At 56.6% G+C, this 19,803-nt stretch overlaps 1 protein-coding gene and 1 long non-coding RNA gene across 7 annotated transcripts; one reads left to right on the plus strand and one right to left on the minus strand.

Annotated features, from left to right (window-relative positions):
• Positions 1-93: 93 nt before the first annotated feature.
• ACHE (acetylcholinesterase) lies at positions 94-6,820 on the minus strand. Of its 6 annotated transcripts, none has more exons than XM_023246200.2 (6): positions 6,665-6,820; positions 6,136-6,289; positions 3,003-4,082; positions 2,152-2,636; positions 1,235-1,404; positions 94-385 (listed from the first exon to the last, which is right to left on the minus strand). In XM_023246200.2, exons 2-6 carry the CDS (start codon positions 6,166-6,168, stop codon positions 264-266), a joined length of 1,890 nt encoding a protein of 629 aa, XP_023101968.1. In that variant the 5' UTR covers positions 6,169-6,289; positions 6,665-6,820; the 3' UTR covers positions 94-263.
• Positions 6,400-18,420, plus strand: LOC109495140. Its single transcript, XR_002150383.3, has 3 exons — positions 6,400-6,721; positions 17,776-17,855; positions 18,017-18,420. It is a non-coding gene; the product is annotated as an uncharacterized LOC109495140 (long non-coding RNA).
• The last annotated feature ends 1,383 nt before the right edge of the window (positions 18,421-19,803 follow it).

Below are 19,803 nucleotides of genomic sequence, written 5' to 3' on the forward strand. Positions count from 1 at the left end.
CCCGCTCCCTAGTCGCGCACACTCCTGTGGCTGTAACAGTTTATTGGCAGCCCAGAGGGGCCAAGGCACCGCGGGGGGGGGGGGGGGGGGGGGGAGGGGGGAGGGGGGCTCGGCCCGAAACATGCAGAGGACGGGGAGCCTCCGGGGAAAGTCGGGGAGGTGGGCTTCTCTGTGTTATATCCCAGCCCTTAAATAAATAGTATATACAGCTAGGGGGCCGGGCGGGGCGGGCAGGGCGGGGAGACGTAGGGGTCCAGTCTGGGTCACAGGTCTGAGCAGCGATCCTGCTTGCTGTAATGGTCAAACTGGTTCTTCCAGTGCACCATGTAGGAGCTCCAGCGGTGGAACTCTGCCTTCCACTGGCGCTCCGCCTCGTCCAGCGTGTCTGCGGCCAGGGCGCCCGGCAAATGGGTTGGAGGAGGACAAGGGGAAGGTCGGGGAACGTACAAGGTGGGGGGCGTGAGTGCAGGAGGATACAAGGAGAACGCAGGATGGCACGTAGGACGGTGGAAAGAGGACCAGAAGAATACGCGAAAGACGAAGACCAGAGGAAGGATGAAGGTGGAGGCGGAGCCAGAGAAGGATGGCGGGAAGGAAGGCGGAGGGAGGAGAAAATGACCGGAAGATAGGGGGGCAGAAAGGATCAGAAGAGGGAGGATCCGTGGGTTGTGGGGAAAAGAGAAGAGACAGAAATGGTTGACGGTTATAGCCCCTCAAGGGGGTGCTATCTAGCTCCTGGCCCTCCCTCTCGGCCCCCCCCCCCCCCCCCCCCAGGCTCAGGCTCCAAATAATTCCATTTAAACAACAAAGTCGTGTGGGTCCCTGAGACGGGTCGTAAGTCACCACCCCCTCGCAGCACTGGCCAGTTTGAGTCTCTCTGTTTGAGGAAGGAAGGTGCGCTGGGTCGGAGATCCCTGAGTGGGGCCCTTCCCCACTGTCCGACCACTCATTAGAGGAGGGGCCCCCTGAGGCCGGAGGGGTAAGTGGCCTTGGTCACAGCCGCAGGAGTCGGGAGAGGAGGAGGAAGAGGAGGAGAAGGAGGGGCAGGGAAAGGCCGGGCCTGGGCCTCGGGGCAGCCTCCCCGTGGGCGGGGCCTGAGCAGGTGCTGGGAGCCTTCGAGGCTGGGGGGGGGAGAAGAGAGGGGTTACACCCGGCCCGCTCCCACTCCCCTCTCTCTCTTCACTCCCCCTTTCTGCCCTCTCCCGCCAGCCCCTGCCCGCTGGCCCCTGCCTACCGGTTGCGCTGAGCAATTTGGGTAGGAAGCGGTTCCAGAAAGCGCAGGCCTGGGCGCGCAGCCCTCGCCGAACCTCCAGCGGCCGCAGGTCCAGGCTCACATACTGCTGCGCGCCCGCCGTGTATGGTGGCCACTGCGGGACTTTGGGGTCTCGGGGGTCATTGGGGTCCCTTTGGAAGGAAAGGGCAGGCTCAGCCTGGGGCAAGCCTGCCTCCCCCTCCCCTGCCCTTGGGACTGTGGCCTGGAGACCCAGAGCAGGAGGAGGCGGGCTGCTTCCTGACCCCCCCCCCCCCCCCCCCCCCCCCGCGCCGTGCCCTTTTTTGCTCCGTGGAGAGCCCATCCCCTCCTTCCCACCACCGCCTTCGGCCCTCCTTCTGGTCTCCCGAATCCCCCATCATCTGGAGCCAACCCTTTCCTCTGCCCTCCCTCTTTCTGCCTTTCCTTGTTTTACCCCTCCATCTTTGTCTTTGTTTCTCCACTTAAAAAACTGAGCCCTTACTATGTAACCAGGCCCAGTCCTCTTTCTTACAAACATCTTGTTTGCTTTTGCCAACACCCATGTGCTGTCCCATTTCCGGTCCCCTTTTTGGGACAGGTAAACTGGTGTGTGAGTATCCATGCATATGTGCATGCCACACAGCTGCCACAATCACCACTGGGCCGACTGAATCCAGTTCTGTACAGTTCAAGCTCCTCAGTACTACGGCAACTCCTTTGTCTCCTTGTCTCTCTTTGCTTCTCTCCCCCTCTGTCCTTGTCTCTTCAGGAGCTGCCTCCCTGCTGTCCTCTCCAGTCTCCTTTCTTTTGTGAACTTTCCCCCCCTCTCTGGCCCTGAATCTGCTTGTCTGCCTCTCCCCGTGTCCCCTGCTCTTGCTTCTCTGGCTCCCGGAGGCCCTCCTCCCCTCAGTACTACTGACCCTGTGCGGGCGAAGTTGGCCCAGTATCTCATCAGTCGCTGAGCAAAGATTCTCTCCTCGGCGGTGTAGTTTAGCGAGGGTTCCAGAGGGAGCCCAAAGATGAACTCGATCTCGTAGCCATGGGGCACCCCCATCCAGAGGGGCCAGGAGAGCGTAGACGCACGGTGTTCAAAGATGTAGGCATAGACCCGAGCACCTTGGGCAGCCAGTCGCCCAGCCAGCTGGGCCACGGGGCACACGACGTTGTGATCGCCCACCACATCACTCATGGCCTCTCTCAGGCGTGCGGGGTCCTCAGGGTTCAGCCAGTCTGTGTAATGCAGGACCACAGCCTCGGCAGCTAGGTCACTCGCCTGGGGGACCCCGACCCGCACCCCGGCCAGGAACTGGGCCCGGCTGATGAGAGATTCGTTGTCTTTGCTGAAGCCTGGGGCCCCGTAAACCAGAAAATAGGAGCCCTCATCCTTCACCACACCCACCAGCACCTGGGGGGACAGGATGGAGGAAGGGGGTGGGGTGGGGGGGGGCACAGACAGACAGGCAGACAGAAACAGATGGACAAAGAGCCAAAGAGAGCAATAGTTATAGACCCAGAACCACGGAGGAAGAGACTATAAGGTTGGGGAAGGGACAGAGAGAAAGAGAAAATGCACCCACGTTTCCTTTTCTCTCTGTCCCACTGACCACCCTGGGATCTGAGGTCTCAGGGAGGAGGGTTTGGCCAGGGGCCAGAAGCCCAGGCCTTTGGGAGTTGGGTCTTGAGGTGCCTTCATGCCTGGGTCCCTGGGGGTGTGGGGTATGGGAGAACAGGCCTAGAGGAGTCAGCTCCACCCCGTCCAGCCACTAGTCACCTGCAGGCCGTGGAAGTCTCCAGCATTGATGAGGGCCTCGGGTGTGTCACTGAGGAAGTCTCCATCCACCACGGGCACGAAGGAGAAGCGGAAGACACTTTCCTGAGGCAGCACGTGCCACTCGTGGTCCACCAGATCCTGAGCTGGCCGTGTCCTCAGGCAGGCGACCAGCTCTGTGTCATTGCCACCGGCACCGCCCGGGGGACAGCCTACGAGGCGTGCCAGCAGTGTGGCCCTGCGGCGGGCCTCTCCCACACCCACTGTGGCCCAGGGGCCATTGGGTGCACCGCTCTGCAGCACAGCCCTGTGGAACAGGCCCCGGCTGGGAGGCGACAGCAGGTGCATGCCCACTGAGGCGGCACCGGCGCTTTCCCCAAACAGAGTCACTGACATTGGGTCTCCTCCGAAGGTTGCCACGTTGTCCTGTACCCACTGCAGTGCCAGCCTCTGGTCCAGTAGACCCACGTTGCCTGGGGCCTCCCGGCTCCCTGGTAGGGCCAAGAAGCCAAAGGCTCCTACCCGGTAGTTCATGGACACCAGCACGGTCCCCTCAGCCTGGGCCAGGAAGCGGCCATCATACACGTCCAGGGAGGAGGCCCCACTGTAGAAGCCACCCCCGTAGATCCAGACGAGGACAGGGGTGGGGGACGCAGGCCGGGGGTATGGTGTCCATACGTTGAGGTAGAGACAGTCCTCACTCAGCTCGCGGTTGGGGTTCCACATCTCGGTGCCCTCGAAGCCAGGGTACAAGGTGTCCACGTATTGGTAGCAGACACTTTGGAAGGCTGTGGCGTCCAGCACCCCTGGCCAGGGCCGCTTGGGCTCCGGTGGCAGAAAGCGACGGGGGCCCACAGGTGGCTCTGCGAAGGGGATGCCCAGAAAAGCAGAGACAGGGCCTCCAGGGGCCATTAGGCGGACGCCCCGCAGCTGGCCCCCACGGACCGTCACCAGCAGCTCTGGGTCCTCAGCCTCTGCCCCTCCTCCCAGGAGGAAGAGGAGGAGGAGAAGGATTGGGGCAGCCAGGGAGGGCGTGTACAGGGGACACCAGGGGGGCCTCATGGCTGCCAGGGCAGGCAGGCTCTGCTGGGAGAAAGAAAGGCAGAGGGTGAAGGCCGGAGGCTGCCAGGAGCAAGGAGATTAGGTAACACTCTTGCCCAGGGGTTATCACTGAGCTGCAGAGGAGGTGGGGCAGGTTGGGAGAGAAATGGAGAGAGACAGGCAGAGACAAGGACACAGACAGGGAGAAGCAAGAGGGGACAGAGACAGGCACACAGACACAACACCCAGACAGATGAACGCAGGGAACCCAGATGAGGCCAGAGATGGGGGCAATACCTTCCCGAAGCTGCCCCACAGAGGGCCCACCACCCTCACCTCCTTCCCCCGACGGGGTGGACTGCGTTGGGCCCGGCGTGAGCAGTGTGGGCACCCACACCAGAGATCGCAGTCCACACACAGGCCACCCGACAGGGGCGGGGCCCTCACTGACGGGAGGCGCTGATGGGGAAGCTTGCGGTGGCGTGAAGGCGCAGGCTCTCTGGCGTTGGCCAGGGTCGGGGACCCTGGGGGGTGGGTTGGGCATCAAGGGTGTGGGAGCTGCAGGTCCCGGGGCACCCCAAATCCCGCTTACTCCCCACCCTGCCCCACCCTGCCCTTCCTCATCCACTGTCCGGCACGGGGTACCCGTGGGTGCCGGTCAGCTGCGCACTCGCCTCGCCCAGCCTCAGGGAACAGGCTCGTCAGCCCCGTCCCCCCCAGGACTCGAGTCCCCCATCCATCCGATGCTGAGGGGCACGCTGCCGCCAGTGGGGGGCAGTAGAGACCGAGAAAAGGACGGCGCTCCCCGCCCCGAGTCCGGGAGCCGGGAACTTGGGGCGGGGGTCTGGAGGCTCGCGGGCCTTGCGAAGGGGTCTGAAGGGCGGCGAACCCGGACGCCTGTCTTCTCGGAGCTCCGGAGATCCCCGGCTGCAGGGGCGAGGGGGCTATTTTGGGGCAGCAGCTGCTGCGGTTCCGGCATCTCCAGCCAAGGGATCAAAATTCCCCGGGTCGGAACTCCCCCCCTCTCTCGGCGGTCACCTCTCACCCAGCCAACACCCGCCGCCCTGCGGCTGGGGGGTGGTGGTGGTGGTGCTGGAGATTAACTAGGAAACCCGAGTGAGGCTAATTATAACTCGGGGCTTCCGCTGAGCCTCCCCTTTCCCCAAAATAGAGACGGAGTCCCCGTGGGAGGGGGACGCCTGGGCCTGGAAGGGGGCTTCGGCTGGGCGCTGCGCAGGGGCGCTGCGGTTGCGGGATCTGGAGGGGGGGCAGCCAGCCCGGCGCCAGGAACCTGCGCAGCTCGGGTTCCGCCCCAAGCAGGGGGCGTCGGCCAGTGGTCTCAGACTTGGGCGGGCGGGGGAAGGGACGCTCGGGGGTCCCCACAGGAATTCCAGAGCAGAGGCGGCGGCCGGCCCCGCGGGGTGCAGGCTCCCGCGCGGGCGACCGTAAGTATTCGGCGGAAAGGCAAGAGTTAAGGATGAGTGTGGGGCGGCGGGGGGCGTCGCTGGGCAGGCCCGGGGGCGCGGGGGGCGTCCCGTTTGGGGGCCTGGATCCCTCCGAGAGCGCACATTTTCCCCGGACGCGGAATGGGCCGCGGGCCGGGGGAGGGTCCCGGCCGAGGCGGGAGACTCACCTGAGGCGGCCGAGCCGGGCCGGGCCGGGCCGCGCCGGGAGCTGGAGGCGGCCGATGTTCCCCGGCGCAGGCTGAGCCGACTCTGACAGCCGCCGCCTCCGGCCCCCCGCACACACCCCCTCCGGGCCGCACGGCGCCCCCGCCCGCCCCCGCCCCCGCCCACTGTCTCCGCCCCCGCCCCTCCCCGCCTCCGCGGGCTGCCACCTGCCCTCCCTCTCCCTCCCTCGGAGCCGAGACCCGGAGACCCCGGGGCCCAGACGGGTTCCAGTGACAGACGCCGACAGACGGACAGACACACGGTGACACGACCGAAAGACCCGCCGCGGCGGAGCAGACACGCACAGTGTCAGACGGACAGAAGCTGCGGAGACACACGCAGACGGACACTCGCATGCAGTGACAGCTCCAGACAGAGACCGACATTCACAGACGGACGGACACACGCTCGGACACACTGACAACCTCAGTCGGGGCTGGGGCTGAATAAGTGAACATCCTTGGCCACGACACGGGAGGTGGGGGTGGCACGGGAGGACTGGCACGTTGAAAGTGTGGCTGAGGACCCCCTTAGGGGAGAAAAGGTGACGTGCGACACTCCTGGGGGATGAGGGCACACCTGTGGGAATGAAGATGAGACCATGAGATCACGAGTGGAAATGAAGGGGGGGCCCACGGAAGAAGACCCTCGGGGGGGGGGAGGGAGGGGTGACTCGGGGACACCCCAGAAGGCCAAACGTGGTGGCGCGCGCAAGGCTGCGGGGCGAGGCCGCACTCCGCTGCCGCAGTGGAAACTTCCGGAACCCCCGCGGGTGGGTTTGCACTGGTTCCCTGACGGGTGACCTGGGACTTTCGTCACCAGGGTCCGGTCGGGGCATGACATCACCAGACCAGGCTCTCATTGGCCGCCGCGGCCAGCAGGTGGGAGCGGCCTGGACCCGGAGCCCCCAGCCTGATCGGTAGGGCCTGAGCGGCCAGGACCCCCACGACCCACCCTCCGGAGGGTCACCCATGGGAACAGTGCGGCCGCGGCGGCGTCCCCACGCCCGAGGTGAGGGTGGCAAAGGCGCGCCGCGGTGTGCCCGCAGGAGAGCGCCGCGCGGAGAGGCCTTCCACTCCCGGAGCGTTGGGCTCAGGCGCCCACGGCCCACTGCGTGGGAGACCGGCCGGCGCGGGCGAGCGTCGGGGCGTGCGTGCGCGCGGCGGTGCGGGGTTTTGCGCGGGGCGTGCGGGCGCGCGCACGTTGACTCGGGCGCCCAGCGCCCCGCAGCGTCCCGGCCCGCGGCCGCTGGTCCGCTGCAGCTAAGGGTCGGCGTCCCCGGGTCTCCGGGGCGGGCGGGCGGGCGGGGGGGGTCTCCGGGGGGGTCCCCCGAATCCAGAGACGTTCCCTGCCCCGGGCTGCGCAGTCCTGGCTCTCCAAGCTGGATGCCCCCTCCTGCCTCCCTCCCCCGGCGCCTGCCAGTCACGCGGGAAGCGACCGCCCCAGGCCCGGCGACCCGCGCTGGGTCCCCTCTCCGCTCTCGCACGACGGCCGCCAGGTGGCGCCAAAAGGAGCCTCTTCGGGCCTCGGAGACCGGGATGGGGCGCGGGGTGCGGCGATTAACCTCACCACGGTCTGTTCCCACCGTGTTCACTTTCTGCCCTCCGCTCTTTACGCACCCCAAATACCCCGCGTGGACACCGAGGTTCCCTACATCCGGCTTTCAACGTCCTGGCCCCACTGGTGGAGAGCTCCCCATGGTTGCAAACCACGTCCCCAGTTCCCCTCCCTAAAGAGCAGGCATAGGGCTGTGGGTTTGGGTAAGGGGCAGAAACATGGACAGTCGGTGTTGCTGAGGGAGAAAAGACTCCGAGGCAGGTTTCTGAGCGCAGGCGTCTCACCTGACTTTTCAAATCATGAGGCCCTAAGGAGGTCAGGGACCACGTTAGTTATGAGCTAGTGATACCTTACGTGACTCGGAAGGTGAAAGGACAAGGCACGGTTCGTGGGGTCGAGCCTCGCGATGGGCTCTGAGCTGGCAGCGTGGAGCCTGCTTGGGAGTCTCTCTCTCCCCCTCTCTCCCTGCTCCTCCCCTGCTCGTGCTCGCTCGCTCTCTCCCTCTCTGTCTCTCAAAATAAATAACAAACATTAAAGAAGGAGAGAATGTCTAATCAGAGGAATCTACGAGTCTGCATGGAGTCCCAGGGCATGCAGTTCCTGGGCCTGCGTAGTCCGTGCGGCTAGGGTTCTATGGCTGCAAGAGGATCTGAGAGATGTTCTGAGGGGCCACAGGTGTGTCCTCAGCCTGAGGTTTGTCCCAGGATTGTGAGGATGGAGGAGGCCATGCAGATTGTGTCCCATCTCAGACAGTCTTTAAATTAGCAAGGAGCCACCTGAGAGAGCCAGGATAGAGGATCCACATGGCAGTAGAGTCAACCTTGGCCTGCAGGTCTTGATTCCTGGGTTCTCGCCCAGTGCTCTGCTGTCAGGGAGACTTCTGGGAAGTCCCACTCCTCGTCTGGGCCTCAGTCTCCCCATGTGTAAAATGGTGGGTTGGACTTGAGTGTCCATCGGAATCACGAGGACCACCAGAGGGACTGATCCATCTGGGGTTGGGTGGCGTCCTTAACGTGTGCGGTTTTAGTAAGTCGTTAGGACAGTCCCGTGAGGGTGGTCTGAGGCTCACAGGAGGAGCATTCTGGACCAGGTGTCCCCGCAGTCAGTCCAAACTGACCTTTTGAGGACCAACAGCCTGTGTGGGTCAGAAGAAGGTGCTGCTGGCCAGTCAACAGGTACATGGGCTAACAGGGACGCCCTTGGCCACAAAGGGAGATGGTCACAGATTTGAGCCTGTTCTTAAAAATGCATAGAAATTTCAGGAACGTTCCTCTTTTACCTTGAGCTTCTCCCTAACCTTTAACACAGGGACCTCACCTATCTAGCCACGACACCTTTCCCTATATGGTTCGACATAGTAACCTCCCCCGCATCCTCTCTGACCCCACCCTCCACAGCTGTCACCACAGGGGTGTCCTTGATTCTCCCATGGAAGAATCTGTTCATCCAGGAGTCAGCCTTGCATCGACCACCGGTCACACACACTGCACTTTGGTTTATAGTGCATTGGCCAGAACTTAATCCTAAGGTCGTAACTGGCTACGCCAGATGGTCAGAGATGTAGTTTTTGTTCTACGTATTCACCTAAAACTTGGCGGTTCTAATACTAAGGGAGGAAAGGGAGCGGACGCTGGGGGATAGCCGTCCTCTGCCAAGCCCACAATGCCTGCCTTTGCCTCCTTTAGTGTAGGACTGAAACACACTTCTACTTTTTAAAAAATATTTATTTGTGAGAGGGGGAGGGGCAGAGAGGGAGGCGGACAGAGGATTGGAAGCAGACTCTGTGCTGACAGCCAAGAGCCCGACTCGGGGCTCGAACCCACAAACCACGAGATAACGACCTGAGCCGAAGTCGATGCTTAACCGACTGAGCCACCCAGGCGTCCCTGAAACACACTTCTAAAATGCAATTTGCAACAACGTGGATGGAACTAGAATGTATTATGCTAAGCGGAATAAGTCAGAGAAAGACAGATAGCATATGATTTCACTCGTGGAATTTAAGAAACACAACAGAGGAACATAGGGGTAGGGAAGGAAAAATAAGGTAAAACAGAGAGGGAGGCAAACCATTAAGAGACTCTTAAATACAGAGAAGGAACTGAGGGTTGCTGGAGGGGAGGCGGGGGGGGGCATGGGCTAAATGGGTGATGAGTATTAAGGAGGGCACTTGTCGGGATGAACACTGTGTGTTATACGCAAGTGATAAATCACTAAATTCTACTCCTGAAACCATTATTACACTATGTATTAGTTAACTTGGGATTTAAATAAAAATTTTAAAAAAGGAAAACGAAAAAGGGCTCAACTCTGGCATGGCGCCCCCAACATCTTCTCTCATCCCACCGCACATCTTCCCACCGCACTCTGTGATTTTTGTGGGCCGTGACCCCCTGCTCCAGCTGCTTTCCCACGGAAACGACTGTTTCCCACGCCATCCGCTGGAGGGCGCTGGTCGGGAGGCTGAGGCCCTGCTGTTGCTGCTGCTGCTGCTGCTGCTGCTGCTGCTGCTGCTGCTGGTGGCGTTGAGCGTCTTCGTCGCGAGCTTCCAGAGAAGGGGCGGCCAAGGCGAGAGCGCGCGGGGGGGGGGGGCGGCAAAGGGGTCCCAGACACGCGGCGGCCCGGCTCTGGCGACGCAGCGCCCAGACCCGGGTCCTCCCACCCTCCCCGCGTGCAGAGCAAGGCGGGGGTTGTTGGTCCCGGATGTCCTCAGGGGCTGCCCCCTCCTAAGGCTGGGGGGCGCCAGATGAGGCCACTGCCCCATCCCCATTCAGCGGGGTCCTTGACCTGAAGAGTGGGGGCATGAGCCTCGCAAGACACTTTCCTCCCCTCGCTCCACCCCATCCTGTGACCCCTTCTGAAGACTGGCCTAAAATGCATACTTGATCCAAGTTACACGAGTTCACATGATTCCTGCTCAGAATCGCCCATCCACCCTATTTGTACCTTTTTCCTCTTTTGCCAGTTTTGAGCATTTCACACAACGTAGAGCCTGTCTCTGGATAGACTCGTTTTATTGTCACAGCTCTGTGAAATATTTAACCGCTTTTTAGTATTCCCTATGCAGTTAACCAAACATCCTTTGGCTTATTCTCACCCCCTTTCTGGCTGGGGGGAGGGTGGAGTGGGGGTGGCATATCCTTGTGCCGCCGGATTGGGTGATTACAGACATCAGTCCGCTTCTCGGGGTTGATCTCTGCTGGTGAGCTGTAATGGTTCCCAAAGGAGTCACATGTGTTATTTCAGCGGGAGTGCATTTAGCCCCACGTTTACCATTTATCTGCCCTGATGTCAGAACCTCAGAGCAACTCAGGATCCTCAAAGGAGCTCAGCATCCACCTGACGGGGTCTCTGGTGTCCTGATCCGCTCCCTGCTCAGATCCTGGTTCCACACAGGCACCAGCCACCACGGATGCTGGTTTTGGTTTAAATGTTAGCAAGGCATGTTGGATGACTCCTGGGAAACAGCTGGTGAGGTCGCCCTGGGTACTGTCTGCGTTTGGCACCCAGGGGGCTCCTGAAAACATTCCCAGCTGCTCCCGGCTGCCCTGCAGATATCAGCCAGCCAGTGAGAGCCATCCCAGGGCAGAGGTTCCTTGGATGAACCTGGCTGTGGTTCCAGTGACAGGAAGCATCAGACACACAAGTTGGGGGGAGGGCTTTCTGGGATCCCTCATCTTGTCTGGGGACAGCGCAGGCTGGCTGCAAGGTCGGCTGTATGGCCAGCGGTCCTGTGGACAGCTGGAGCCCCGGGGTGAATATCCACAATACTGGGGACACCAGAGTGGGGTCGGTGAGTGGCCCAGACCCAGCGTTATGTCCACATTAGTGTTTACTGGGGGCTTGTAGTTTAGCAGCCGCTGGCCCCGATGCTTTGCTAAACGTTTAATTCTGGCTGATGACGTTTGCAGTGGCCGGGTGTACCTGTTCTTTATCCTTGGAATGGAACAGTCGGGAAATCGAAACTGATGCACACGGAGGTTACGTTTTTGCTTACGTCCTCAGCTGATAAGTGGAGGCCCTGGATTCAGATTGAGAACTCTGTCCTGTGATAGGGTTGGCTTGCTTTGGAGTCACTCGTCTTTTCTGTGACTTCCAGGTAATTAACTCCCGGCGTCCAAGACAAGAAAAAGCGTGGGGCAGGTCTCTGCACAAGTCTCCTGTGCTTCCTGGACACTTCCTCCCTGCCTCCCACTCTCCAGAGACCACCTCCCTTCTGTCCCTCCTCCCTCGCCCTCCATTTCTCTCCCTCCCTCTCAGGCCTCACTCGGGTCTGGGTGAGAGGCCCCAGCAAGTGGGGACGGGGCAGAGAGTGAGGGAGAGAGAGAATCCCAAGCAGGCTCTGCTCCGTCAGTGCAGAGCCCGATGTGGGGCTTGAATCCGTGAAACTGTGAGATCATGACCTGAGCCGAAACCAAGAGTCAGGGGCTTAACCAACTGAGCCACCCAGGTACCCCTTTAATGTTTATTTTTGAGAGAGAGAGAGAGGATGGGGGGAAAGAGATAAAGAGGGAGAGAACAGGGCACAAACGGGAGGGGCAGAGAGAGAGGGAGACAAAGAATCCAAAGCAGGCTCCAGGCTCTGAGCTGTCAGCACAGAGCCCGATGTGGGGCTCCAGCTCACAAACTGCGAGGCCATGACCTGAGCCAAAGTTGGACGCTTAACACACCTAGGTGCCCCTCAACTTCTTTTTTAAAAAGTAAGGTCTACACCCGATGTGGGGCTCAAACCCACGACCCTGAGCTCAAGGGTCGCATGCTCTACCAACTGACCCAGCCGGGAGCCCCCATAAATTCTTAAATAAACAAACAAAGCTAGGAGAAAACGTGTGCTTTACAGAAGTAACTTTTCCAACCCGAAAACAAACCAACCCAAACCAAAGCAGACTTTGGAAACAACAAGATTGTAAGTAACAGGAAGTAAAAACTGAGTGGCTGCTTATAGCCTTTGCTACTCAGCAAATGGTTCATCAGTTTGGTTCAAAGCTTCAATCGTATTTTAAGTGAGTGTTTACTGTTCAGTATTCTGTTGATACTCATGGCGCCCCCAGTATTTATACGAAAGCAGTGGCTGTTCCTGGACTGACTGTGGGGTAGGCGTGTGTTAACAGAACTTTCTGAGACACCAGGCTCTGGAAGAAAACTAGACAAGAGGGAAGAAATAAATGTCAGCGAGAGGTAAGACTCAATTTCCCTGATTTGATACCACTTTGTTGAACCATCAGAAAAGTCCTCAACCTAACCTGGACTGCCTCGCACCCAATCGTCAGAAGTCAATGATCATATGAGAAATGTTTGCATAAACTTTTTGTGAGTTTTTTTTTTTTTAAACTCTATAAATGGTGCCATTCATTTCTCTAACTTAACATAAGCATTTTCTCTTAAGGGGATAAAGCCTATGCTTAAGTTTACTAGGACCTTTGTTCTCTTTGGAATCAGAAACAATAGCATATGAGGTCATATTATCTTCGGGAAACTGGCAAGCCGTTGCCCTCTCGTTCCCTCCCTGGACTTCCCTTTCTCAAGCCAGAGTGTTTATATTAAGTCATAAAGCCTGGGATGAATTTATAGAAACTGTATTAAAGCAGGAGTGATAAAGTGAGATTACCAATAAGAAAGTTAAAAACAGAACTGGCTGGTACTTGGAAATGTTACTTTATGGTCTTAGGTTCCTGAGTAGCGTGAGCAGAGCACTTGATTTTATTCTAGGAATCACTCTGCATGCATAAAACAAACAAGGAAGGAGAGAGGGAGAGACACGCAGAGAGAGAGATTAATGGGGAAAGTTACACACGGCATAAACCTCCCCTGGAAACAGAAGTTTCAAAAACCATTTTGAAAACCATTTTACCCATGACAATCCTGAGTCATAGACATACCACAGACATACAGATGACCGCCAGGCACAGGAAAAGCTGCTCAATATCACTCGTCAGGAAAATGCAAATCAAAACCACAATGAGAGCTCATCTCACACCTGTTAGAACAGCTGTCCTCAAAAACACAGGAAATAACAAGTGCTGGCGAGGATGCAGGGAAAAGGAAACCCATGTGCACTGTGGGTGGGGGCGTAAATTAAATTGGTGGAGCTGCTCTGGAAACAGGATGGAGGTCCCTCAAAAAATGAAAAATAGAACTAACATAGAGTCCAGCAATCCCACTTCTGGGTATTTATTAAAGGAAACAAAAACACTAACTTGAAAAGATATCTGCACCCCTCCCTTCACCCGTTATTTGCAGTGTTATTCACAATGACCAAGACATGGGAACAACATGGGCTCCTGGGTGGCTCAGTCAGTTGAGCTTCTGACTCCTGGTTTTTGCTCAGGTCATGATCCCAGGGTCATGGGATTGAACCCTGCATCAGGCTCCACACTGAGCACTGATCCTGCTCAAGTCTCTCTCTCTCTGCCCCTCTCCCTGGCTCGTGCTCTCTCTCAAATAAAAAAAATAATAAAAAATAAAAGTTGCTAAAAGTATACATAAAAAAAAAAGACAAGGGGCGCCTGGGCGGTTAAGCGTCCAACTTTGGCTCAGGTCATGATCTAACGGCTTGTGAGTTCGAGCCCTGCATCGGGCTCTGTGCTGACAGCTCGGAGCCTGGAGCCTGAATCGGATTCTGTGTCATCCTCTCTTTCTCTGCCCCTCCTCCACTCGTGCTCTGTCTCTGTCTCTCTCAAAAATAAATAAACATTAAAAAAATTAAAAAAAAATAGAAACAACCTAAGTGTCCATTGATGGATGAATGGATAAAGAAAATGTCACACACACACACACACACACACACACACACACACACACACACTATTCAGCCATAGGAAGGAAATCCTGCCATTTGCAACAACATGAATGAACCTTCTGACCATTATGTTAAGTGAAACATAACTCAGAGAAAGACAGGTAGCATATGATCTCACTTATATGTAGAATCTAAAAAAACCAACAAAACAAAACTGATCTCATAATGCAGAGAACAAATTGGTGGTTGCCAAAGGTGGGGGGTGGAGCGGAGGGAGGGTGAAATGAGTAAAGGTCAAAAGGTACAAACTTCCAGTTACAAATAAGGAAGTCCTGGGGCACCTGGGTGACTCAGTTGGTTGAGCGTCCAACTTTGGCTCAGGTCATGATCTTGCGGTTCGTGAGTTCGAGCCCCACATCAGACTCACTGCTGTCAGGCTGTCAGTGCAGAGCCCGCTTCAGATCCTCTGTTCCCCTCTCTCTGCCACTCCTCACTTGCACTCTCCCAAAAATAAATAAATATTAAAAAAATAGAAATATTAAAAAAAAAAAGTAAGTCCTGGGGATGGGACCATGTGACATGGTTAGCAATACTGAACTGTGTATTTGACAGTTGCTAAGAGCGTGGGTCTCAGAAGTTCTCATCACAAGAAAAAGATGTGTATGTAGCAATGGATGTTAACTACACTCGTGTGGTAATCATTTCACTATATATATATATATATATATATATATATATATATATATATATTCCCCCATCTCCCACCATTACTGATGCGGGGCTTGAACTCACAAACTGTGAGATTATGACCTGAGCTAAAGTCGGAGGCTCAACTGACTGAGCCACCCAGGCGCCCCTCTTCTTGTTTTAAAAGTTTATTTACTTATTTTGAGAGCGAGAGAGAGTGTGAGCTCAAGTGGGGGGAGGGGGCAGAGAGTCAGGGGGGAGAGAGAGAATTCCACAGAGCCTGACGCGGGGCTTGAACCTATACACTGCTAGATCATGATCTGAGCCAAAACCAAGAGTTGGATGCTTAACCGACTGAGCCCCCCCACCCCCCGGCACCCTTGTCTTAATCTCTTCTACAAAGTGTCTAGAAATGACACCAGATGTTACCGTCTCTGCTCCTCACACCATGCCACATATTCACACAGGACCCCATGTTGAAGGTACCTCCTTCCCACTTCCAGGGCTTCTGTGAGCACATTGCCAAATGTCCTCGGTTCTGGGGGAGGGGGCCTCCCCCCACTTTTCTGACATAACTGCAGCGTCCAGTTTCTCCATTATAGGAGTTTCCTCTCCTTCACTATGGGTAGTTCTCCCATAACCTTGACTACTGGGTTGAGCCCATCGGCACCCCAGATTCTATCATCTCCATTAGCACAGCTCTGAGAAGCACCCAAAGACCAGCCGGGGACTTGGTCCTATCTGCCAGGGTCGCTGATAAACCACAGCTACCACCAGGATCCCAGCTGTGATAGGTTGTCATTGTTCAGTATATTTGTTTTCCCTCCCTGGAGTGGATTATATCTCCCCACCCCACTGATAGCAGGCTTGGCATCAGAAGCGTGGTGCCTCTCCCCGAGGAGACATTCCTGTCCTTCAAACTCAGGGCGACTCGCTTTGTGACTTGCTTTGGCCAACAGAGTGTGCGTGGAAGGTATGAGGGTCATGTCTGCAAAGAAGCCTTAGGAGCCAGCCCATGGCTTTGTCATCTGTCATTTCGCACTGCTATGCTATGAGACTGCAGTGTCCCAGATAGGGGCTGCTCCGTCAGCCTGGGTCCCTGAGTGAAGAGCACAGACTTTAGGGTGGACGAGGAGAATGAGTGAGAAAGAAACCTTTGCTGCGTAAGCCACTGGGTCTTCAGGATTGTTTATCTCAGCATCACCTGGTGTCTCCTGACTAATCACTGGTTCCACTCGTCTCAAAGCCGAGTATCAGCTTTTCACCTGCCATCATCCAAATCGGCGCCCCCTTCCCCACTCATCATGACTTCAGAGACAACTGTGGTCAGCACCTTGACTCCTACTACCTGACGCCATCCATGATAATTGCTACCACAATTCAGATTATGACACAGTGCAGGGGACGGTGAGCACTTTGACCTAACCTCTCCAGCAAGCCTGACTCACTCGCGGGGAGAGAGGGAGTGACCTGCCCTTGGTCTTATTTTTACACTTTGTCCCTAAACATTGGCTTTTGGGGGGTGGTTCCAGCCTGTACTTTCCCGGATTCGTGTCTTCCCCCAGGTACCTGTGACAATGGTGGGACCTTGGAGAGAGGCCAGTGCCCCTCACTGTTTTCCCATGAACTGCACTTTATTTTTTTTTTATTTTTTTTTAACGTTTGTTTATTTTTGAGACAGAGAGAGACAGAGCATGAACGGGGGAGGGACAGAGAGAGGGAGACACAGAATCCAAAACAGGCTCTAGGCTCTGAGCTGTCAGCACAGAGCCCGAAGCGGGGCTCGAACTCACGGACCGCGAGATCATGACCTGAGCCGAAGTCGGCCGCTTAACCGACTGAGCCACCCAGGCGCCCCTGAACTGCACTTTAATGTCACCTGGCCTGTGGGGTGAGGTGCTGGTGCTGGAAAGGGGTCACTTGGTAGGTGTCACCAATGATGGGGCTAACCTCACTACCCTCAGCCCCAGTCTGCCCACCTCTGCCTCTTCTCCCCAGAAGGCTTCTTGTCTGTCTCGAACCCTGCCCGGGGCCATTTTCATTTCTGGATGCCCCTCTGGGTCTCGGTTGTACACGCGCGGGCTCCAGAAAGGCTAAATCTGACGCAGTGGCGCCTCCCAGCCCCAGGGTAGCACGGTGGCACAAGTGGCTGAGGCGGTTGCTGCCGTGTTGCTTCCTTTCCAGGTTTCTCACGAAGCCTGGGGCCCAGCATGGGGAGGCGACATTCTCCAACGGCAGCAAGGGGACTGCCTCCAGCAGTTTTCGAGGGACTGTCCCTTCCCCTGGTCAGGTGGGGCTCCGCGAGCTCGGGAGGCAAAGTGGCCACTGCCCCAGCTCAGAATGCACAGGTGTCACCTTCCCCTCCTGGGGAGGCATTCAGATGACTAATACCTGCCACGAAATGATTATTAAGTGCCACGGGAGAGATGTCGGTAGCAAGCACCATTACATCTCGGGAATGAGAGAGGTCACTTCCTGATCACACATGGCTTCCTGGTGGAGGAGGGAAAGGGTGGATGGGGAGGAATCAGGGGCCTGATGCTGGGTTGGGACCCATCTCCCCGGGAGCCCGGTGACCCCCTGCAGCAGGGTCCGTTCGCCTCTGTGTCCTCAGCACAGTGACTGGCATATTGTGCTTTGTGCCCAACACTGGTGCTTGACCATAAATCCCATCCCGCGGAGATTCTTCTGAAAAACAACGAATACCTTTCCGAAAACAAACGTTTTCGTATTGTGCCAACTGGTCAAAGATGTTAAGAAATCGAAGTGGAGGATTCCAAGAAGGCCTCAGCTCCCTGTGGGCTCCTTCCCCCGAGCCTCCTCTGCTGGGTTGCTGTCCAGCCCTGGGCACGCCCTCCTCTGGCTGATTTATCTTTTTATTCCTTTGCTCACTTCCCCAACTGGACCACACACACGCACGCACACACACACACATACACACACACACGCGCACACACACACACACGCACTCAGAGGCCAGAGAAAGATGCAGCGCGACCCGAAGAGGCCAGGTGCGTGTCTGGTGCTTAGCCAGCCCTGCTTGGTGAGTACCCACAGTGCCCCATGTTTGCAATTCCTTCAGCGACTCTGGGTCGTGACGCGCTCGCCCGTGAGACGTGAGAGGCACACACCTTCAAGGAGCTCCCAGTGAGCCTGGCATAGGTGAGCTTGCCAGCCATCCCCCGGCCCAGTCCCTGCCCCGCACGTCTCGGGTCTCAAAGAAAGAGAAGGATTCACAGGGTTCCCCTCGGCGAAGACTCCAAGGCCTGAGGGATTACTGTATGGAATTTTATATTCATAATTTTATATTCTTTTCTTTGTAGAGAAACCCCCAATTGTGGCGAATGGCACTTTGACCTCTGCCTTCAAATATTTGCCCCTGGACTCAAGTCCTTTGCTACACCCGCCTCTACCTCCTCCGAGCTTTCTGGACCCCCTTCACTCTTCAGGTCACCGGAACAGAGGCACCATCTAACTGTGTCACCTTGTGTTGGAGCTGACGTCACCTCCTGGTCTGAATTCACATGGGAAAGCCATTTCTTGACTGAATGGGACTTCCATGAAAGAATCCCCCTGCATTACCTTATGTTTGAAATTATTATTGTTACTGGCTTTTTTACTGATAGGAAGCATTCATTTTTAAAAACTGTGGTAGGGGCGCCTGGGTGGCTCAGTCGGTTGAGCGTCCGACTTCAGCTCAGGTCACGATCTCACGGACCGTGAGTTCGAGCCCCGCGTCGGGCTCTGGGCTGACTGCTCAGAGCCTGGAGCCTGTTTCCGATTCTGTGTCTCCCTCTCTCTCTGCCCCTCCCCCGTTCATGCTCTGTCTCTCTCTGTCTCAAAAATAAATAAAGGTTAAAAAAAAATTAAAAACTGTGGTAAAATATGCATAACATAAAATTTACCATCTCACCCATTTTTAACTGTATGGTTCAGTGGTATTAAGTACATTCACGTTATTGGGCAACCGTCACCACCACCCATTTGTGTAGCTCCTCTCGTCTTGTAAAACTGAAATTCTATGCTCATTCAATAACAATTTCCCGTTTTCTCCCCCCACCCCCTCCTCACCAGCCTCTGGGAACCACTATTCACTTTCAACAGTGATCTCAATAGAGATCGTTTGTCTCTGGGATCGCGAGTCTCTTGTAGACACAGTTGGAGTGTGAGTTTTTACCCATTCTGCTCATTTCTGTCTCTTGACTTTCATTTCACCTTGGAGGACGCCTTGAAACATTTCTTGAAGGACAAGTCAGTGGTCATGAACTCTCTCAGCTTTTGTTTATCTGGGAATGTCTCTTTTTTTTAATGTTTGTTTTTGAGACAGAGACAGAGACAGAGACAGAGACAGAGAGGAGGGAATGGGCAGAGAAAGACGGAGACACAGAATCCAAAGCAGGCTCTGAGCTGTCATCACAGAGCCTGATGTGGGGCTCGAACTCATGAGCTTTGGTTGTAGGCTTTCAGTCCAAGTCGTGGTAAGGGCAGGATGGAGACAGGGAAGAGAAAGGGGCAGAGGGAGTGAGGGGAACAAGTTTTCACCTCTCTCTCCTGCAGCTGGGACTGAAAATAAGGAAAGGCTGTGAGAGTCAGCCCCAGACTCCAGAATCCAAGGTCTTGACCAAGTGTATTCCCCATCCAGTTTTGCTGCTTCTTGGGAGGGGGGTGGTGCTGGGGAGGGGAAAGGTAGGGTCCAAGGAACTGCTCTGAGTGGCCCAGGTAGGCTGGGGGTCGGGCTGCCAGCAGCTCTCCCCATCTGACACCTCCTGGGCTAGTCTTGTCTCCTTGATGTCTTCCCTTCCCACAGCAGTGAGGTCAGATACCTGGAGGAGGGGGAGAGAGGAGTGAGGTGGACGGTGCAGAGGTGAACCTGTGCTTGGCCCCCACGTCCAGCAGGGTAGCTAACCGTGCCTTTCAGTTCCTGCTGGGTGCTGCTCTGTGCGAAGGGCTGCTTCCCGTAGCTGCCCCCGGTTCTGGCTCCTGCTCTGCCGCTGCACCAGACCCATAAAGCTGCTCAGGCTCCTCGACTTCCTCAGGGTGCTCAGGACCTCCACGGGGGCCAGAGGTGAGGGGGGCGGGCGGGAAAAGGGCTGCAGCGACCCTCTGGATA

Source organism: Felis catus, chromosome E3 (assembly GCF_018350175.1).
Source record: "Felis catus isolate Fca126 chromosome E3, F.catus_Fca126_mat1.0, whole genome shotgun sequence".
NCBI classification, from domain to species: Eukaryota; Metazoa; Chordata; class Mammalia; order Carnivora; family Felidae; genus Felis; species Felis catus.